At 46.3% G+C, this 15,211-nt stretch overlaps 1 protein-coding gene and 1 long non-coding RNA gene across 3 annotated transcripts in view; one reads left to right on the forward strand and one right to left on the reverse strand.

Annotated features, from left to right (window-relative positions):
* Positions 1-15,211, reverse strand: part of LOC132517197 (uncharacterized) — a 64,808-nt gene that overhangs the window by 43,647 nt on the left and 5,950 nt on the right. The window contains exons 3-4 of the long non-coding RNA XR_009539623.1: positions 6,016-6,139; positions 2,573-2,700 (exon numbers count right to left, since the gene is read on the reverse strand). This is a non-coding gene — a long non-coding RNA (uncharacterized LOC132517197). The remainder of the gene's footprint in view (positions 1-2,572; positions 2,701-6,015; positions 6,140-15,211) is intronic.
* AFAP1L1 (actin filament associated protein 1 like 1) overlaps positions 13,794-15,211 on the forward strand; it is a 71,092-nt gene continuing 69,674 nt past the window's right edge. Inside the window, exon 1 of one of the 2 annotated variants that reach the window (XM_060143934.1) lies at positions 13,794-13,915. Coding sequence is in view for 1 of the 2 variants with exons in the window: in XM_060143935.1 (XP_059999918.1) it covers positions 13,900-13,915 (16 nt within the window). In the remaining variant the exon portion in view is untranslated. The remainder of the gene's footprint in view (positions 13,916-15,211) is intronic. The other variant, XM_060143935.1, reaches the window with a different exon arrangement.

The following is a 15,211-nucleotide window of genomic DNA, read 5'->3' on the forward strand; positions in this document are numbered from 1 at the left end:
AATCTAAAATATGGCACAAATGAATGTATGTACAAAACAGAAACAGACTCACAGACATAGAGAACAGACTTGTGGTTACCAAGGGGGAGGAAGGTAGGGGAGGGATGGACTGGGAGTTTGGGGTTAGTAGATGCAAACTATTACATACAGAATGGATTAACAACAAGGTCCTACTGTATAGCACAGGGAACTATATCCAATATCCTGGGATAAACCATATAACTGAGTCACTTTGCTGTGTAGCAGAAATTAACACAACACTGTAAACCAACTATACTTCAATTAAAAAAAAGCAGATCAGGATTGCTTGGGGATGGGAGTGGGGAATAGAGAGGATTACTTTACAAAGGGGGAGGAGGAACTTTGGGGGTTGATGATTTCATGGGTGTATTCATATATCAAAATTCATCAAATAGTACATTTTAAATATGTGCTGCTTATTATATGTTAATTATACTTCAATAAAGTTGTAAAATATATTTTAAAAAATAAAACACTGTTAAAGAAAACTGAAGATGATTCAAAGAGATGGAAAGATATCCCATGCTCTTGGATAGGAAGAATTAATATTGTTAAAATGGCAATACTACCTAAAGCAAACTACAGGTTTAATGCGATCCCTATCAAATTACCCATAACATTTTTCACAGAACCGTAACAAATAATCCCAAAATTTATATGGAACCATAAAAGACCCAGAATTGCCAAAGCAATCCTGAGGGAAAAAAAAAAAAAACAAGTAGGAGGCATAACCCTCCCAGACTTCAGACAATACTACAAAGCTCCCGTAATCAAAACAGTGTGGTATTGGTACAAAAACATACAGATCAACGGAACAGACTAGAGAGCCCAGAAATAAACCTACACACCTATAGTCAACTCATCTTTGACAAAGGAGGCAAGAATATAAAATGGGAAAAAGTCTCTTCATCAAGTGGTGTTGGGAAAGCTGGACAGCCTCATGTAAATCAAGAAATTAGAACACGTCCTCAAGCCATACACAAAAATAAACTCAAAATGGTTTAAAGACTTAAATATAAGACATGACATCATAAGATTCCTAGAAGAGAACACAGGCAATACAGTCTCTGACATAAATCGTAGAATATTTTCTTAGATCAATCACCCAAAGGAAAAGAAATAAAAGCAAAAATAAACAAATGGGACCTAATCAAGCTTAAAAGCTTTTCCACAAAACAAAAAGACAACCTTATGGAATGGGAGAAAATGTTTGCAAATGATGCAACCAACAAGGGGTTAATTTCCAAAATATACAAACAGCTCATACAATTCAATATAAAAAAAACAAACAACTCAATCAAAAGACAGGCAGAAGACCTAAATAGACATTTCTCCAAAGAAGACATAAAGACAGCCAACAGGCACATGAAAGGATGCTCAACATTGCTAATTATTAGAAAAATGCAAATAAAAACCACAATGAGGGTATCACCTTACACAAGTCAGGACGGCTATCATCAAAAAGTCTGCAAATAGGACTTCCCTGGCAGTTCAGTGGTTGGGACTCTGAACTTCCACTGCAGGGGACGCAGGTTCAGTCCCTGGTCGGGGAGCTAGGATCCTGCATGCCACATGGTGTGGCCAAAATAAATGAATAAATTAAAAAAAAATTTTTAATGTCTGTAAATAATAAATGTTGGACAGGATGTGGAAAAAAGGGAACCCTCCTTCGCTGTTGGTGGGAATGTAAATTGGTGCAGTCACTATGGAGAACAAACAGTATGAAGGTTCCTTAAAAAACTAAAAGTAGAAAAAAAATTAAAAATAGAGCTACCATATGATCCAGCAATCCCACTTCTGGGCATACATGCAAAAAACACAAAACCCTAACTCCTAATTCGAAAAGATACATGCACCCCAATGTTCACTGCAGCATTATGAACAATCGTCAAGACATGGAAACAACTTAAATGTCCATCAACAGATGAATGGATAAAGAAGATGTGGTATATATATACAATGGAATATTACTCAGTTATAAAAAAGAATGAAATATTGCCCATTTGCAGCAACATGGATGGACCTAGAGAATATCACAATAAGTGAAGTCAGACAGAGAAAGCAAATATTATATGATATCACTTATATATGGAATATAGAAAATAATACAAATGAATCTGTTTACAAATCAGAAACAGAGTCACAGACATAAAAAACAAGCTTATGGTTACCAAAACGGAAAGGCAGTCGGGGGGAAGGATAAATTAGGAGTTTGGGATTAACAGACACACACTATTCTATACAAAATAGATAAGCAACAAAGATTTACTGTATGACACAGGGAACAATATTCAATATCTTGTAATAACCTATAATGAAAAATAATCTGAATAAAAAATAATACATATATATGTAACTGAATCACTTTGCTGTATACCCAAAACTAACACAAAATTGTAAACCAACTATACTTCAATTTTAAAATAATAGTAATAATAACCGTTCCTCATTATTAAGTACCGACAATGTGCCAAGTTCTGTGCTGAGAATTTTCCACCCATCATCTCGTTTAAGCCTCTGTAACAACCCAAGAGGTAGCCATTCTTCTTACCTGCGTCTCAGAGGAGGAAGCAGCTTTGAAGAGGGCATATAATTCCTGTGGTGGAGCCAGGAGCCAATTCCCTCCTCACTGACTGAAGAAACCAGTTTAACCACTCTTATCGGTCAGGATGCTCTCAGCTGCAAGTAAAGAGTGCCTCTTAAAAGTGGCTTAGGGGCTTCCCTGGTGGCGCAGTGGTTGAGTGTCCGCCTGCCGATGGAGGGGACACGGGTTTGTGCCCCGGTCCGGGAAGCTCCCACATGCCGCGGAGCGGCTGGGCCCGTGGGCCATGGCCGCTGAGCCTGCGCGTCCGGAGCCTGTGCTCCGCAACGGGAGAGGCCACAACAGTGAGAGGCCCGCGTACCGCAAAAAAAAAAAAGTGCCTTAGGGCTTCCCTGGTGGCACAGTGGTTGAGAGTCCGCCTGCCGATGCAGGGGACACGGGTTTGTGCCCCGGTCCGGGAAGATCCCACATGCCACGGAGCGGCTGGGCCCGTGGGCCATGGCCGCTGAGTCTGCGCGTTCGGAGCCTGTGCTCCGCAACGGGAGAGGCCACGCCAGTGAGAGGCCCGTGTAACGCAAAAAAAAAAAAAAAAAAAAAAAAAAAGTGGCTTAAACAAGGAGAACACATATCATCTTCCACAACCAGAGAGAGGTCCAAGGTGCAGGGCTAGTCGATTCAGCAGCTCAGTGATTCAGCAGCTCAGTGATGCTGTCGGGAGCCCAGATTCTTGGCACCTCTTTATTCCATCCTTGCCCAGGTGCTTTGCATTGCTCCACTCCACCATTCTCAGGTGTGACTCCTCAGGTTTACAAGAGCCTGCTGTGGCTCTAGGCATCATGTCCTCACACAATCACATCGAAAAACAGGAAGGAAATTTCCCTTTGAGTGTCTCTTTTAAGCAGAAAAACCTTCCCAGAAGTCCTCAGTAGGCTTCTCTGCAGGTTCTGCTGGCAGAACTGCGGAAGAGGCTCATGCCCTTGCTACAAAAACAGATGGGAAATTGAGTAATTGGCATTTTCAGCCTCGATAGTTGGAGGCAGGTGCCCCATTGGCAAAGAAGAGAAATGGGGCAGACAGGGAATGGCCACTGGGTAAATGAATCAGAGTCTTGGCCACAGCCACTGTCTCTCCCCTCAGAGAATCACAAGCACATTGCCAAAAGTCCTATGAAGTTCTTTGTTTAATTTAATGTTGCAAATTTTGACATAACTGTTTAAGAAACGTTACACTTACTTTATTTCATCCATTCTAAGATGGATACTTTTTTCACATTTTGACATCTCTGATGATGAGATGTGGCTTAAAGGGAGCTCCTTTTCTGACCTTTCATTCTATGATTCTTCTAAGTATCATTCCCACCACAGCCCCTTGAAACAGGTGGCTCAAATTTGCAAAAGTAGACTCAAGAATGTTCCGTTGCTCCCTGGCTACACACAGGCCCAGCAAATATTTACTTACTGAGCATCTGCTGTGAAGCAGGAGCACTGAGGATACAACTGTGTGTGCAAGGCAGGTGTGAGCTCTCATGTAGCTCTGGTCTAAAAGAGGAAACAGATTGTAAATAAGTAAACAGAAAAAGAGATGGCTCACAAAGTTAACTGCCACAGAGACACAAATAGGGCACCAAAAAAGAGGAGCAGAAAGAAACTCACTTCATGCCCTTACTGAAGGATGACAACAAAGTACCAAGGGAAAAGTGGGGATGGGAGCATTCTGGGCACAGAGAACAGCGTATGCAAAGGCACTGAGATGAGTAAAAGCTTGATGTACCTGAGGAACTAAAATGCATTGGGGCAAAGCAAAGGAAGGGGAGAGTGACATCACAAGAGGTGGGAAGGCAGGCAGAGACCAGAACATGCAGAGGGAATGGGAGGACACCTCTCATTCATGCAGGCTTCGTGGAGACTGTCTGGCTTGCACTATGGTTGTTAACCTACCAGAAGCAGGGAGAATTGCTCTAAGTCTAGCCACTCAAAGTGTGGTCCCCAACCAGCAGCACTGGAGTCACCAGGGAACTTGTGAGGAATGTAGAATCTCAGGCCCCTCTCAACCTACTCAGTCCGAACCCATTTTCTTTTTTTTTTCTTTTTTTTTTTTTTTTTGTGGTACGCGGGCCTCTCACTGTTGTGGCCTCTCCCATTGCAGAGCACAGGCTCCGGACGCGCAGGCTCAGCGGCCATGGCTCACGGGCCCAGCCGCTCCGCGGCATGTGGGATCTTCCCGGACCGGGGCACAAACCCGTGTCCCCTGCATCGGCAGGCGGACTCTCAACCACTGCGCCACCAGGGAAGCCCCGAACCCATATTTTAATAAGACTCCCAGGTGATTCACACACACAGTGAAGTTTGAGAATTGCTGCTATAAACCATCTTTCTTTTTTTGGACAGACATAACAACATTTTGTGTCTGACTTTCTGAAGTTCTAGAAGGGATCCCTTTACCTGTGCACATGACCTCTCTGGACACTGGAGGGCAACCTTATGTTAATAAAGCAGAACACAACCTGGGGGGCCACAGAAATCACAGAAGGTTAGAGCTTAAAGCCAATACAATGGTTGCATTTTGCAGCCACAGAACAGGCCCACTGAGCATTTGAGCAGATCAGGACAAGCAGCCAGTTCTCCTGCATCCAGAGCTGCTCGTCCTCACAAGGCACCTGGTGTGGAAATATGGGATCTGGCTGTGGACAGTGTCAGCAGCTGCAGCTGGCCACTGAACAGAGCCAAATGTAGAGTAGAAGGGCTTGGAATTTAAGGGTAACAAAGCACGGCTAAAATTCAGAGATTAGGAATTGAGTTTGCAGAGTTATGCCAATTCTGTTAATGCCCCATGTGTAATTAAATTTTAAATACTTTATTCCACATCAGACTTCAAGTTGCCAAAACTCTTGATCTCACAGTGATAAATACCTGCTTTTACATACAGAGCTGTGGGCCACTGCCAAGCTATTCAGAAGCCCTAGAGCAAGACTCTAAATAAATAAAACCCAGAAGCCATGACGACAAGGGCTGGCGTCTCACTATCACCCAAGCGGCCACTTGCCTCTTCACCTGGCCTCCAATGTGATTGGCACAGGTGCATGGGCAGAGACACCAAAGGCCTGCAGTTGCCCCCATGGCTAGTCCTCAGGGCAAATAAGGGCCAAGTGTACAGATAAATCAGGTCAAAAAAGTAAGGTGGACATCTATGCCCATGAACAAAAGGGTTTCCTCCTCGGGGGTAAACTATCCTAGTGTTTCCCAAATTTCAGTCACTCAAACACCACCTCCACAAGTTTCATCAGATTATTTATTTACATAATGCTATTTATGTGATACTTTTCTTTCAATTCACTTGTCCCTAACTCTTCTGTTTATCAATATCAAATAAGGACCGATTTTATGCAGTTAATGCAAATTCAAATAAATTAATAACTCTTCAAATATGTTGGCCTGAGTCACATCTACACTTACCTTACATATTCAGCACTAGTCTGAATTCCACACTTTGGGAAATATTGTTCCCTCTGACAGAAGTGGGAGGGAAGTAAGGATGAGTATTCCCTCACTTTCTTCATGAGGACTGGTCTTCGGGAAGCTAAAGGAAAACAAACTGAAGATGCTTCAGGGAAAAGAAAACACAAGTACTTTGACAATCAGGCAGGACCTGGTCAACCCCAGCCAACTCAGGGAGCCAAAACTCTCATATTCCACCAGGGACTTCCTGTTTGCTAAGGTTTTCATTGAATACCATCCCTCCCGCTGCTGGTCTGGGTTGTAAACACTTTGCCTATGTGGGCACTACCCTGAGCTGTGGCAGAAACATGACAGCACCATGGCTAGACTCAGCCTCTCTGAGTACAAATCTCAGCCTCACCATTTACTAGGGAGGGTTATGGGCTAAACTGTGTCCCCCCCAAATTCATATGTTGAAGCCCTAACCCCCATTTCCTCAGAATGTGGCTGTACTTGAGACAGGGCCTTTAAAGAGGTGATAAGTTAAAATGAGGCTGTGAGGATGAGTCCTATTCCAATTTGACTGATATCCTTATAAGAAGAGGAGAGTAGGACACAGGGAGAGACGCCAGGGATGTAGGTGCACAGAGGAAAGACCAGGTGATGAGGCAGCAGGAAGGCTACCATCTGCAAGCCAAAGACAGAAGCCACAGAGGAAACCAACTCTGCTAACACCTGGCTTGTGGACTTCCAGTCTCTAGAACCAGGAGAAAATAAATTTCCATTGTTTAAGCCACCCAGTCTGTGGTACTAATATGTTTTGGGGGGTTTTTTTTGTTTGTTTTATTTTTGGCTGCATTGGGTCTTCGTTGCTGTGTGCAGGCTTTCTCTAGTTGCGGCGAGTGGGGGCTACCCTTCATTGTGGTGCACAGGCTTCTCATCGCAGTGGCTTCTCTTGTTGCAGAGCACGGGCTCTAGGCGCGCGGGCTTCAGTAGTTGTGGCTTGCGAGCTCTAGAGCGCAGGCTCAGTAGTTGTGGTGCACGGGCTTAGATGCTCCGTGGCATGTGGGATCTTCCCGGACCAGGAATCGAACCCATGCCCCCTGCATTGGCAGGCAGATTCTTAACCACTGCACCACCAGGGAAGTCCAGTCTGTGGTATTTTGTTACAACAACCCTAGCAAACTAATACACCACATGAAATTAGACTTGCAAAACAGGAATAACAGCACTTATTTCATTAGCTGGTAAGGACTGAATGATGTGCTTCAGGCACAGCACCTGGCTGCAGGGGAGGTGTGTTTGCTCATCATGTCCCCCATTCTTAGATCAGGTGCTTCACCCAATCAGTGCCCCCTCTGGGCCGGTGCTGGAACTACAGGATGAAAGGCAAGCCTTTCTCACCTTAATTTCCACCAGTAAAGGTGTGCAGGCCTGGAGCCTTGTGGCCTTCTTTGCTACAGATTAAGACACCACCTGAAGACTAAACAGAGGAGGGTGGAGTCAGGAGATGGAAAGAAAGTAACCACTCTGTTTGTGTTCCTGGATCTAAGCTTACCTTAAATCCAACTTCACCCTTCAAATCCCCGGTTACCTTCTGAGCTAATAAATTGCCTTTTTGGTTTTAGCTGGTTTGAGTTGTGATTATGTCACTTGCCACTAACACAGCTGTGACAAACACAGTGGCCCCCAGGGTGAATTAATATTGTCAGCTTTGCTCTCTGTGTGAGGGAGATCACGCGATCCCAGTTTTAGTAGTGCAGGCATCTGCCCCCGCCAGAGCGACCGACGGGCCATGGGACTCACTAGGGAAGCCTAGCGAGCACATGTGAAGAGGTCAAAATGTGCCTCGGTCAGTCATGGAAAGTGCTTGTAGGGCCTGCACCAAAAGCCTTGTTTGCTCCCAAAGCTCTCTTGTAGATAAAGAATTCATTGTCATACAAGAGAAATGGGACTGCCTAGCACACAGGGTCTTGCCCACCTGGATCAGGTGTTATTTTGTCCTTCTGACAAAATAACAGCACTATTTAATTTTTTAAAATATACCTACAAAATGCCACCCCTTCTCAGACTCTGTGGGTAACAGGAGCTAGAAGCTCCATAGTCCTCGTATCTAAGGGTATCAGATGTTCCTACAGGGAAGGAGGAGGCTGGCAGAATCTATCACATTTCCAATGGTCTGGTTTACACAAAACTCCCTGCAGGGGGCAGCCTGGATGTGTGGCTGAGATTTCAGTGTTCCTTAGTATTTCCATAAGCATCTGACAACGTCTCCAGAGGAAACCCACTTGATTACAATAACTTGCATTTTTACACTAAGCACTTTACAGATCTCACTTAATCCTCTGGGTACGACTTTCATCCTCATTTTACAGATGAGGAAATTGAGCCCTTGATAAGTAATTCATTCATGGTTGAGCCTTTGATAAGTAATTCATTCAAGGTTTCACAGCTGTATGTGGCAGAACCTGACATCAAGTCTAGCGCCCTGGGCACCACTCCCGGTTCTGTCTCTAAGATCTTGTGTGATATCAGGCAAGCTTTCTTCCCCTCTCTTGGCCTCAGTTTCCTCATCGGACAAACGAAGCAATCAGACTGGCTTATCTCTCAGGCTCCTCTCAGCTCTAAAGTTTTTCTAGTTCCAGGTTTAAGAAATTCGCTTTGGACTCTGCACCCTGGCGTCAGCCTGCAGCCTAGAAATGAACAGGGAGAATGCAGCACAGCCTTTCAAAAGAGAGTTTGTCCCTTGGGGGCTTCCCTGGTGGCACAGTGGTTGGGAGTCTGCCTGCCGATGCAGGGGACACGGGTTCGTGCCCCAGTCCGGGAAGATCCCACATGCCGTGGAGCGGCTGGGCCCATGAGCCATGGCCGCTGGGCCTGCGCGTCTGGAGCCTGTGCTCCGCAACAGGAGAGGCCACAACAGTGAGAGGCCCGTGTATCGTAAAAAAAAAAGACAAAAGAGAGTTAGTCCCTGCTGCAGTGTTAAGGGTTGGGTATCACCTTGGCCCCCAGGTAGAGGCACCCAGCTGGACAGACTCTCTAGAAGTCTTCATGGACCCACAGTTTTTCTCAGGGTTCCAAAGGCATAGGCTGTATGCCAGCTTAAGCCCACAGGGGTATTTTAGTTGGCCCTTGCAATGTTTAAAACAGTTGAACTTAGTTACCAACATTTTAAAATCAAAAGCTGAAATCTGGACTCCCGGGTTCTTCTGAAAAGTCTTAAGATCTGGCCACTCCAGGCCCATGTTCCCCCGGCCACACTTCCCTGAGTTGCTGGCTCCTGCCCTTTCAGCTGGAACAAGAGTGCTCTGCTTTGCCAGGTGGTCAGCTCACACAAAGACCTTCCCTGACTGGTCCTGGGGGCACTTCGGCCTGTGAGCCTCACTTAAGGAGCCAAGAGTGCTCTTTTCTTGAGGAAGGACCTGAGGGGAAGGGATGTGCAGCATTGGGGCACAAGAATAAAAGCTCCTTTTCCTCCAGACACAACAGTGCTCTGGGCTCTGTGACAGTTGAAGGTGAACCTGTGGCCTGGGTGTAGGTAGGAGCCAGGTGCCTTGGAACCGAAACCTGAAGGTACAACAAAAGGAGAGGTTTTCATCCAGCCATGAAACTCTCCTTCTCCCAGCAGCCGCCACTCAGATCTCTATCTGCTTTCCGGGGCCCAGGGTGGACCAGCAGGCATGTGTCATTTCCCTGGATAGAGGCTATAATGGGGACATTGTGCTGAGTGGAAAAAGAGAGGTTTTCATCCAGCGACCAGCATTGGGCAGACACTCGAGCAAGGGGCTCTGGGGCTCACCCTGCACAAAGGAGTTTGGGAGCAGGGCCCCGAGCCAAGAAGAAGCCCCATGGGTTGGGCTGCATGTCCGCAGCAGCAGGCAGTGGGGCTGGGAAACACAGAGGCATTGCTCCCAGAACACATCATTGCAATCTCATTTTCCTCTGCAAATAGATAAGCAAATAAACAATCCCAGAGGATAAAGGAAACCACCCCAAAAATACCTGCATTAATAGAAACCTCGTTGAGTCCTTGAGCATTTATTCACTGACTCACCCCACAATACTTGCTACCACTTACTAAGTTCCAGGCACTGTGCTAGGCCCTAGGGACCTCGCAACAAGTAAGACACAGCACCCACCCTCATAGTACTTGCAATCTGGGGGGCCATGAAGAGGTAAGGAGAGACCTAAGTAGGAAATTATACATTGGTGACCCAGTGGAAGAACTGAGAGTGACACAGTAACAGAGTCAGTTCAAGAACCCAGATCTGAGTCCCCAGTCGATGGTTTTTCTTACTCTTCCCGGGGTCTCCTGAGATCACTGCTTGTCTGCTCTGAGGAATGGCGGGTTGGAGCTTAGTGAGGAAGGCACCCCAAATACTATAGTAAGGAATTTGAACTCTACATTGAGGGCAAAGGAGAGCCATCAAGTATTTTTAAGGGGGATCTGATTGGAACCATGGAATGGTCACTGTAGCAGCCACGATGGAAGCAGACCTGGAGGCAAAGTGACAGGTTAGAAGGCTAAAGTATGCTTCTCTCACTAGGACAAAGAACATTTAGCCTCCAAATTTTTCTTTCCCAGGGCTTCCCAGTTGCACCTGATAAGCTAAGAATGAGACTGGGGAGTATCATTTGTTTTCACAAGACTAGGAGCATGTGGGAGCTGAAAGCTTTTTTCCTGGAATTGTTCACTGGGACCAAATTTGATATCTTTTTACAGAGCTGGAGCTCTCCGCACAGACTTCTTTAGACAAGTACCAGGCAAACCTAGAAAACTTAGTACAACAATAAGAAAAGGGAAGATATGAGGCAGATCCTAAAAATCCTTTCCAGAGAATTGCATTCATACAGGGAAGTGGAAAAGGGAGGAGAAACCAGGCATTGGCATCCACAACTTCCATCCCCATTCTCATTCCAGCACTTCCCACCTGATACCCTACAATCTAGCCAGACCAAACTTCTTTACAGACACATCCTGCAGTTTTCTATCTCTATGTCTTTGCTCTCACTGTTTTCACTGCCTGTAACGTTATCTTCTCATTGCAGGCTCACCCAAGTGTCTGTCATCCATTACTGTCTCCATGATCAGTAAGATATTCTTGCTTTGTCTGAATGAATTCCAAGAACACTTTATCTCTCCTCTGGCACTTTTCACATAATAATTTTTTTTAAAACTAATTTATTTTACTTATTTATTTTTGGCTGCATTGGGTCTTCATTGCTGTGTGCTGGCCCTCTCCAGTTGTGGCAAGTGGGGGATACTCTTCGTTGCGGTGTGCGGGCTTCTCATTGCGGTGGCCTCTCCCGCCGCGGAGCACGGGCTCCAGGCACGCAGGCTCAGCAGTTGTGGCTCGTGTGCTCCAGAGCGCAGGCTCAGCAGTTGTGGCACACAGGCTCAGCCGCTCCGCGGCACGTGGGATCCCCCCGGACCAGAGCTCGAACCCGTGCCCCCCGCATCGGCAGGCAGACTCCCAACCACTGTGCCAGCAGGGAAGCCCCACATAATAATTTTTAATTAAATTATTTTGTACATATTTATCTCCTCTACTAGATTGTAGGTTCCTTAAGGATGGAGATCATTTCTACTTAGCATTAGTTCTCCCAATAGAAATTGGCACAGAATGCAACAAATGTTCCTAAGTGGACTGATGAAAAGTGGGGATAGTTTTTATGGTGACTATAGGCCTAAGTAAAGGAAAAGTACAGAAAAAAATATATAGTTATTCCTTGTCCCAAACCCACAGCCTCCTCATCCACCTCACCCAGTTTCCTAACAGCAACCAAGCTGTAGTCAATTTAGTCAACAGTGCCACCTAGTGGGCATTATGGGTAATTATTAAACCAGAACCACTACACCTTCAGAGTGACTTCTTTTTGTTAATCCTTAGGAAAACTGTGCACAGACTGTGTTCTCCCATTTTTACATCTTTCCTAGACCACAGCTCAGTTAATCCCATTTTTACATCTTTCCTAGACCACAGATCAGTTAATTCCACTCCAAAAATTCTTCCATAGGTGCATATAAATTCCCTTTAGCTTTTTTGATTTTTCTGTTCCAATTCTCTTCTAAACATCCAGAGTCTGAAAGTTTCTTAAAGTTTCTAAAAGTTCTAAGCCTCCATCTGTTCTTGCAACAGTTACGTTTTACATATTTTTAAAATTTACTTCAAGTGAAATATTATGCTTTTTAAAGTATAAATGGGCTAGCCTGGAAACTTGACTACAATTTATAGCCTTGTTTCCAAGTGTTTCAGAATTCAAACAGTGAACTTTTAGAAGTTAACCCACTTGTAAATCGTTGGTTGTCTGCTTTAGAATTTAAACTGACCTTTTCAAATTGGAAAAGTGGGCAGGAACAAAGAGGAATTGGCAAACAATAACGGCTCACAGCTATTTAAGGATTACAAAGTGGGTTTGTAGCATCATTTCATTTGCCCTCCTAACAGCCTTATGAGGTCATTATGAGGTTTCCCACAGCACAGATGAGCAAGCAAACCTCAAAGGCTTAAAGTTGTACACTTAGTAATTAGAAGAGCAAGAGATCACACACAAGTTTTCAGACTCCAATCCCGCTGTTTTTTCACTACACCATATTTCCTCTGTGCTCATACACAGATATACTAAACAAACTACTGATGCAATCTGGCGAAGCCAGGGCTAATTTCAACTTGCCCATCAAAGCAATGGAGGAAATAGTCCCAGGCCAGGAAAACGCAGGATGCTTTTTCCCAAGTCCTCCCTTGTGCCTTTGCACAAGATGGTCCCAATGCCAGAATGTTCTAAGTAAAGGAGTGGCCTAGCCAAAACTTCAAACTGTGACCTGGCCTATCTTGGGGAGGAGGAGTGTCTAGAAGGAGAACTAGGCCTGGACTTCACTTTATGAAGGGTCTTAAATTTAGACATTTCATATTATCTATAAACGGTTCGGACCTACTTTCACAGAGACACACTAATAGGATGAAAGATGTTGACATTCTTCATACAACTTTAAACTTAAATCCCATTCCTGACCACACTGGCCATAGCAATATTTTTTCTACATCCTGTAATTATTTTGGGAAGAGCACACTTAACATTGCACTGCATTTGTATGCTAAAAAAGTGTTCATTTCCACAATTTTTATCACTCCGTGTTGGCATTCTTCACATTTTAGTGCACAGGGAACCTCGAAAGTTGGATGTGTCCCAAGCCATTGCCCACCTTTTAGCAATCCTCTCTTTCTCTCCTTTTCCTAGGTGGTTTTATTTTTTAAAGATCTTTATTACTTCACTCCTCTTTTACACCATTATTGACACTGTACCAGCATAGAGTTTGGTCCACTGCCTCGCACTAGAAGGTGCCCAGGAAAGACCTGTTTAATGGAGAAGATAAACCAAAAGCCAGGAAATGGGTGGCAGCTGCAGGCAAAGAGATTTTGATTCCACTGTTGAAAAACAGGTTCTAACAGTCTGTACAATCTGAAAATGGACCGGGCTGGGAAGTGCAGTAGTAAGCCCCTCGTCACTAGCGTAATGCAAGCAGAGCTGAACAACGCCTTGGTCTGGACGGGGGTGGGAAGCACGGGCGCGGGTACGAAAGAAAGCGTGAGAACTGGGATGTGGGTCCTCTAGCCCCTCACGGAGGGGCATGAGGACTTGCGAAAGGCAGGGCGTGGCGTGGAGCGTGTGCGGGGACCAGGGACACCGCGGCCCAGGGGGCGAGGCGGGCCCCGGGTCTATTCCGGGAGCGGCGTGCAGGGGCAGGCGAGGGCGGGCGGAGGCGCTGGGCGAGCATCCTGTCGGGGGAGGGGACGCGCGGAGGGCGCTCCAGCGGGCGGGACTGGAGAGCGCCGCACGCCCGCAGCCGCCGGCCCCGCCGGAGGCACCGCGCCCTGCTCCGCGCGATCGATCGCTGGCGCCATGGACCGAGGCCGCGGTAAGAAGAAAAGTGGTGCCCACACTTGTTGCTTGGTGGGGAGGGGAGAACCGAACGATCTAGAGGCCAGAGAGGACAAGGGAGAGACGGGCGGTGGGGCCGGGGTGAGAAGCGTGGGCGCGTGGGCGCGTGGAGCGGGTAGGGGGGGTCGAAGGCCGGGCGCTGTGGGTACAGGTGCCTCCTGGGCCAGGGCAGCTAGGGGTCTGTTAGGGACTCGTGTGTTAGGGACTCGTCCCGGAGCTGAGTCGCCTCCTGTTTGTGAAACCAACGTTTTCATACACTTGGAGTCTTAACTTCATAAAAGAATGCCCCACAGGATTCCTGAGGACAGCGAGCTCCTCTGACCCCATCCCACCTCCCCCCAGCCCCCACCGAAAGTAAAATAGGGCTAACGAGTCACACTCTTGAAAACCACCGGACATGTGAAGCCCCTACTGTTCGCACGCTGAGAAGCCCCAGGAGACGAAGTGTGCAGCTACCCAGGGTATCGGGAGGAGGAGCTGCAGGAGTGTGTGTGGGTGGCACATGGGTGTCCGAGCCCTGGCTCTGTTCCTGACAAGCTGCGTGACCTTAACCTACCCTTTTTCTCTCTGGGCTAGTGACGAGGTTAGACCACATGGTCTCTGAGACCCTTTTTTGCTTGGACTCTTTTTCAGGAGACGAGAGTATTTGATAAAGTTTCACAGACATGGTGGGGGCTTGTTGAAACTGCAATTGACAGGAGCAAAGAGAGGGCATTTATGGGGGGCATTCATTGGGGCCTGTGCTTAAGTAAAGGCCTGGACACCTCAATGGGCTCATGTCTGTAAAAAAGGTGGCCTGCTTGAACTTGGGGGCAGTGTCAAAGGCTGACAACCAGAACACCAGTGTCATAACTTCCCACATCTGGAATCCAAGGAGATCACAGGTGTGAATGCACTTGGCAAACTGGAGTGCTGTGCCAACATGAGAAGCATTATTATTCTTGTTATTATTATTATTATTAATGGAAAATTCCTCCCCTTCCCTACAATAATCTTACACCCTTCCTCCATCTGCCTATTTGCTGTGCTAAGGCCTCCAAGGGGAAAAAAAGGAGTGGCCAGGGGTGTGGAAGTAATTAGGAAGGGCAGTGGGGGCAGGGATGAGAAGAAGAGCAGGTGTCGGGGTAACCTCCCTGCACCCCTGTTACGGGTAAAGCCAGAGTTCAGAGGGCTACAGGGGACCCCAGACTTCCAGGTCAAGGTGCTGGGGACAACTTCCCCACCCACACCATCTCCAACACACAAAATGCTGCATCCACCCTCTATTAGGAGC

The sequence above is a fragment of the Lagenorhynchus albirostris genome, chromosome 3 (genome assembly GCF_949774975.1).
Source record: "Lagenorhynchus albirostris chromosome 3, mLagAlb1.1, whole genome shotgun sequence".
Classification (NCBI taxonomy): domain Eukaryota; kingdom Metazoa; phylum Chordata; class Mammalia; order Artiodactyla; family Delphinidae; genus Lagenorhynchus; species Lagenorhynchus albirostris.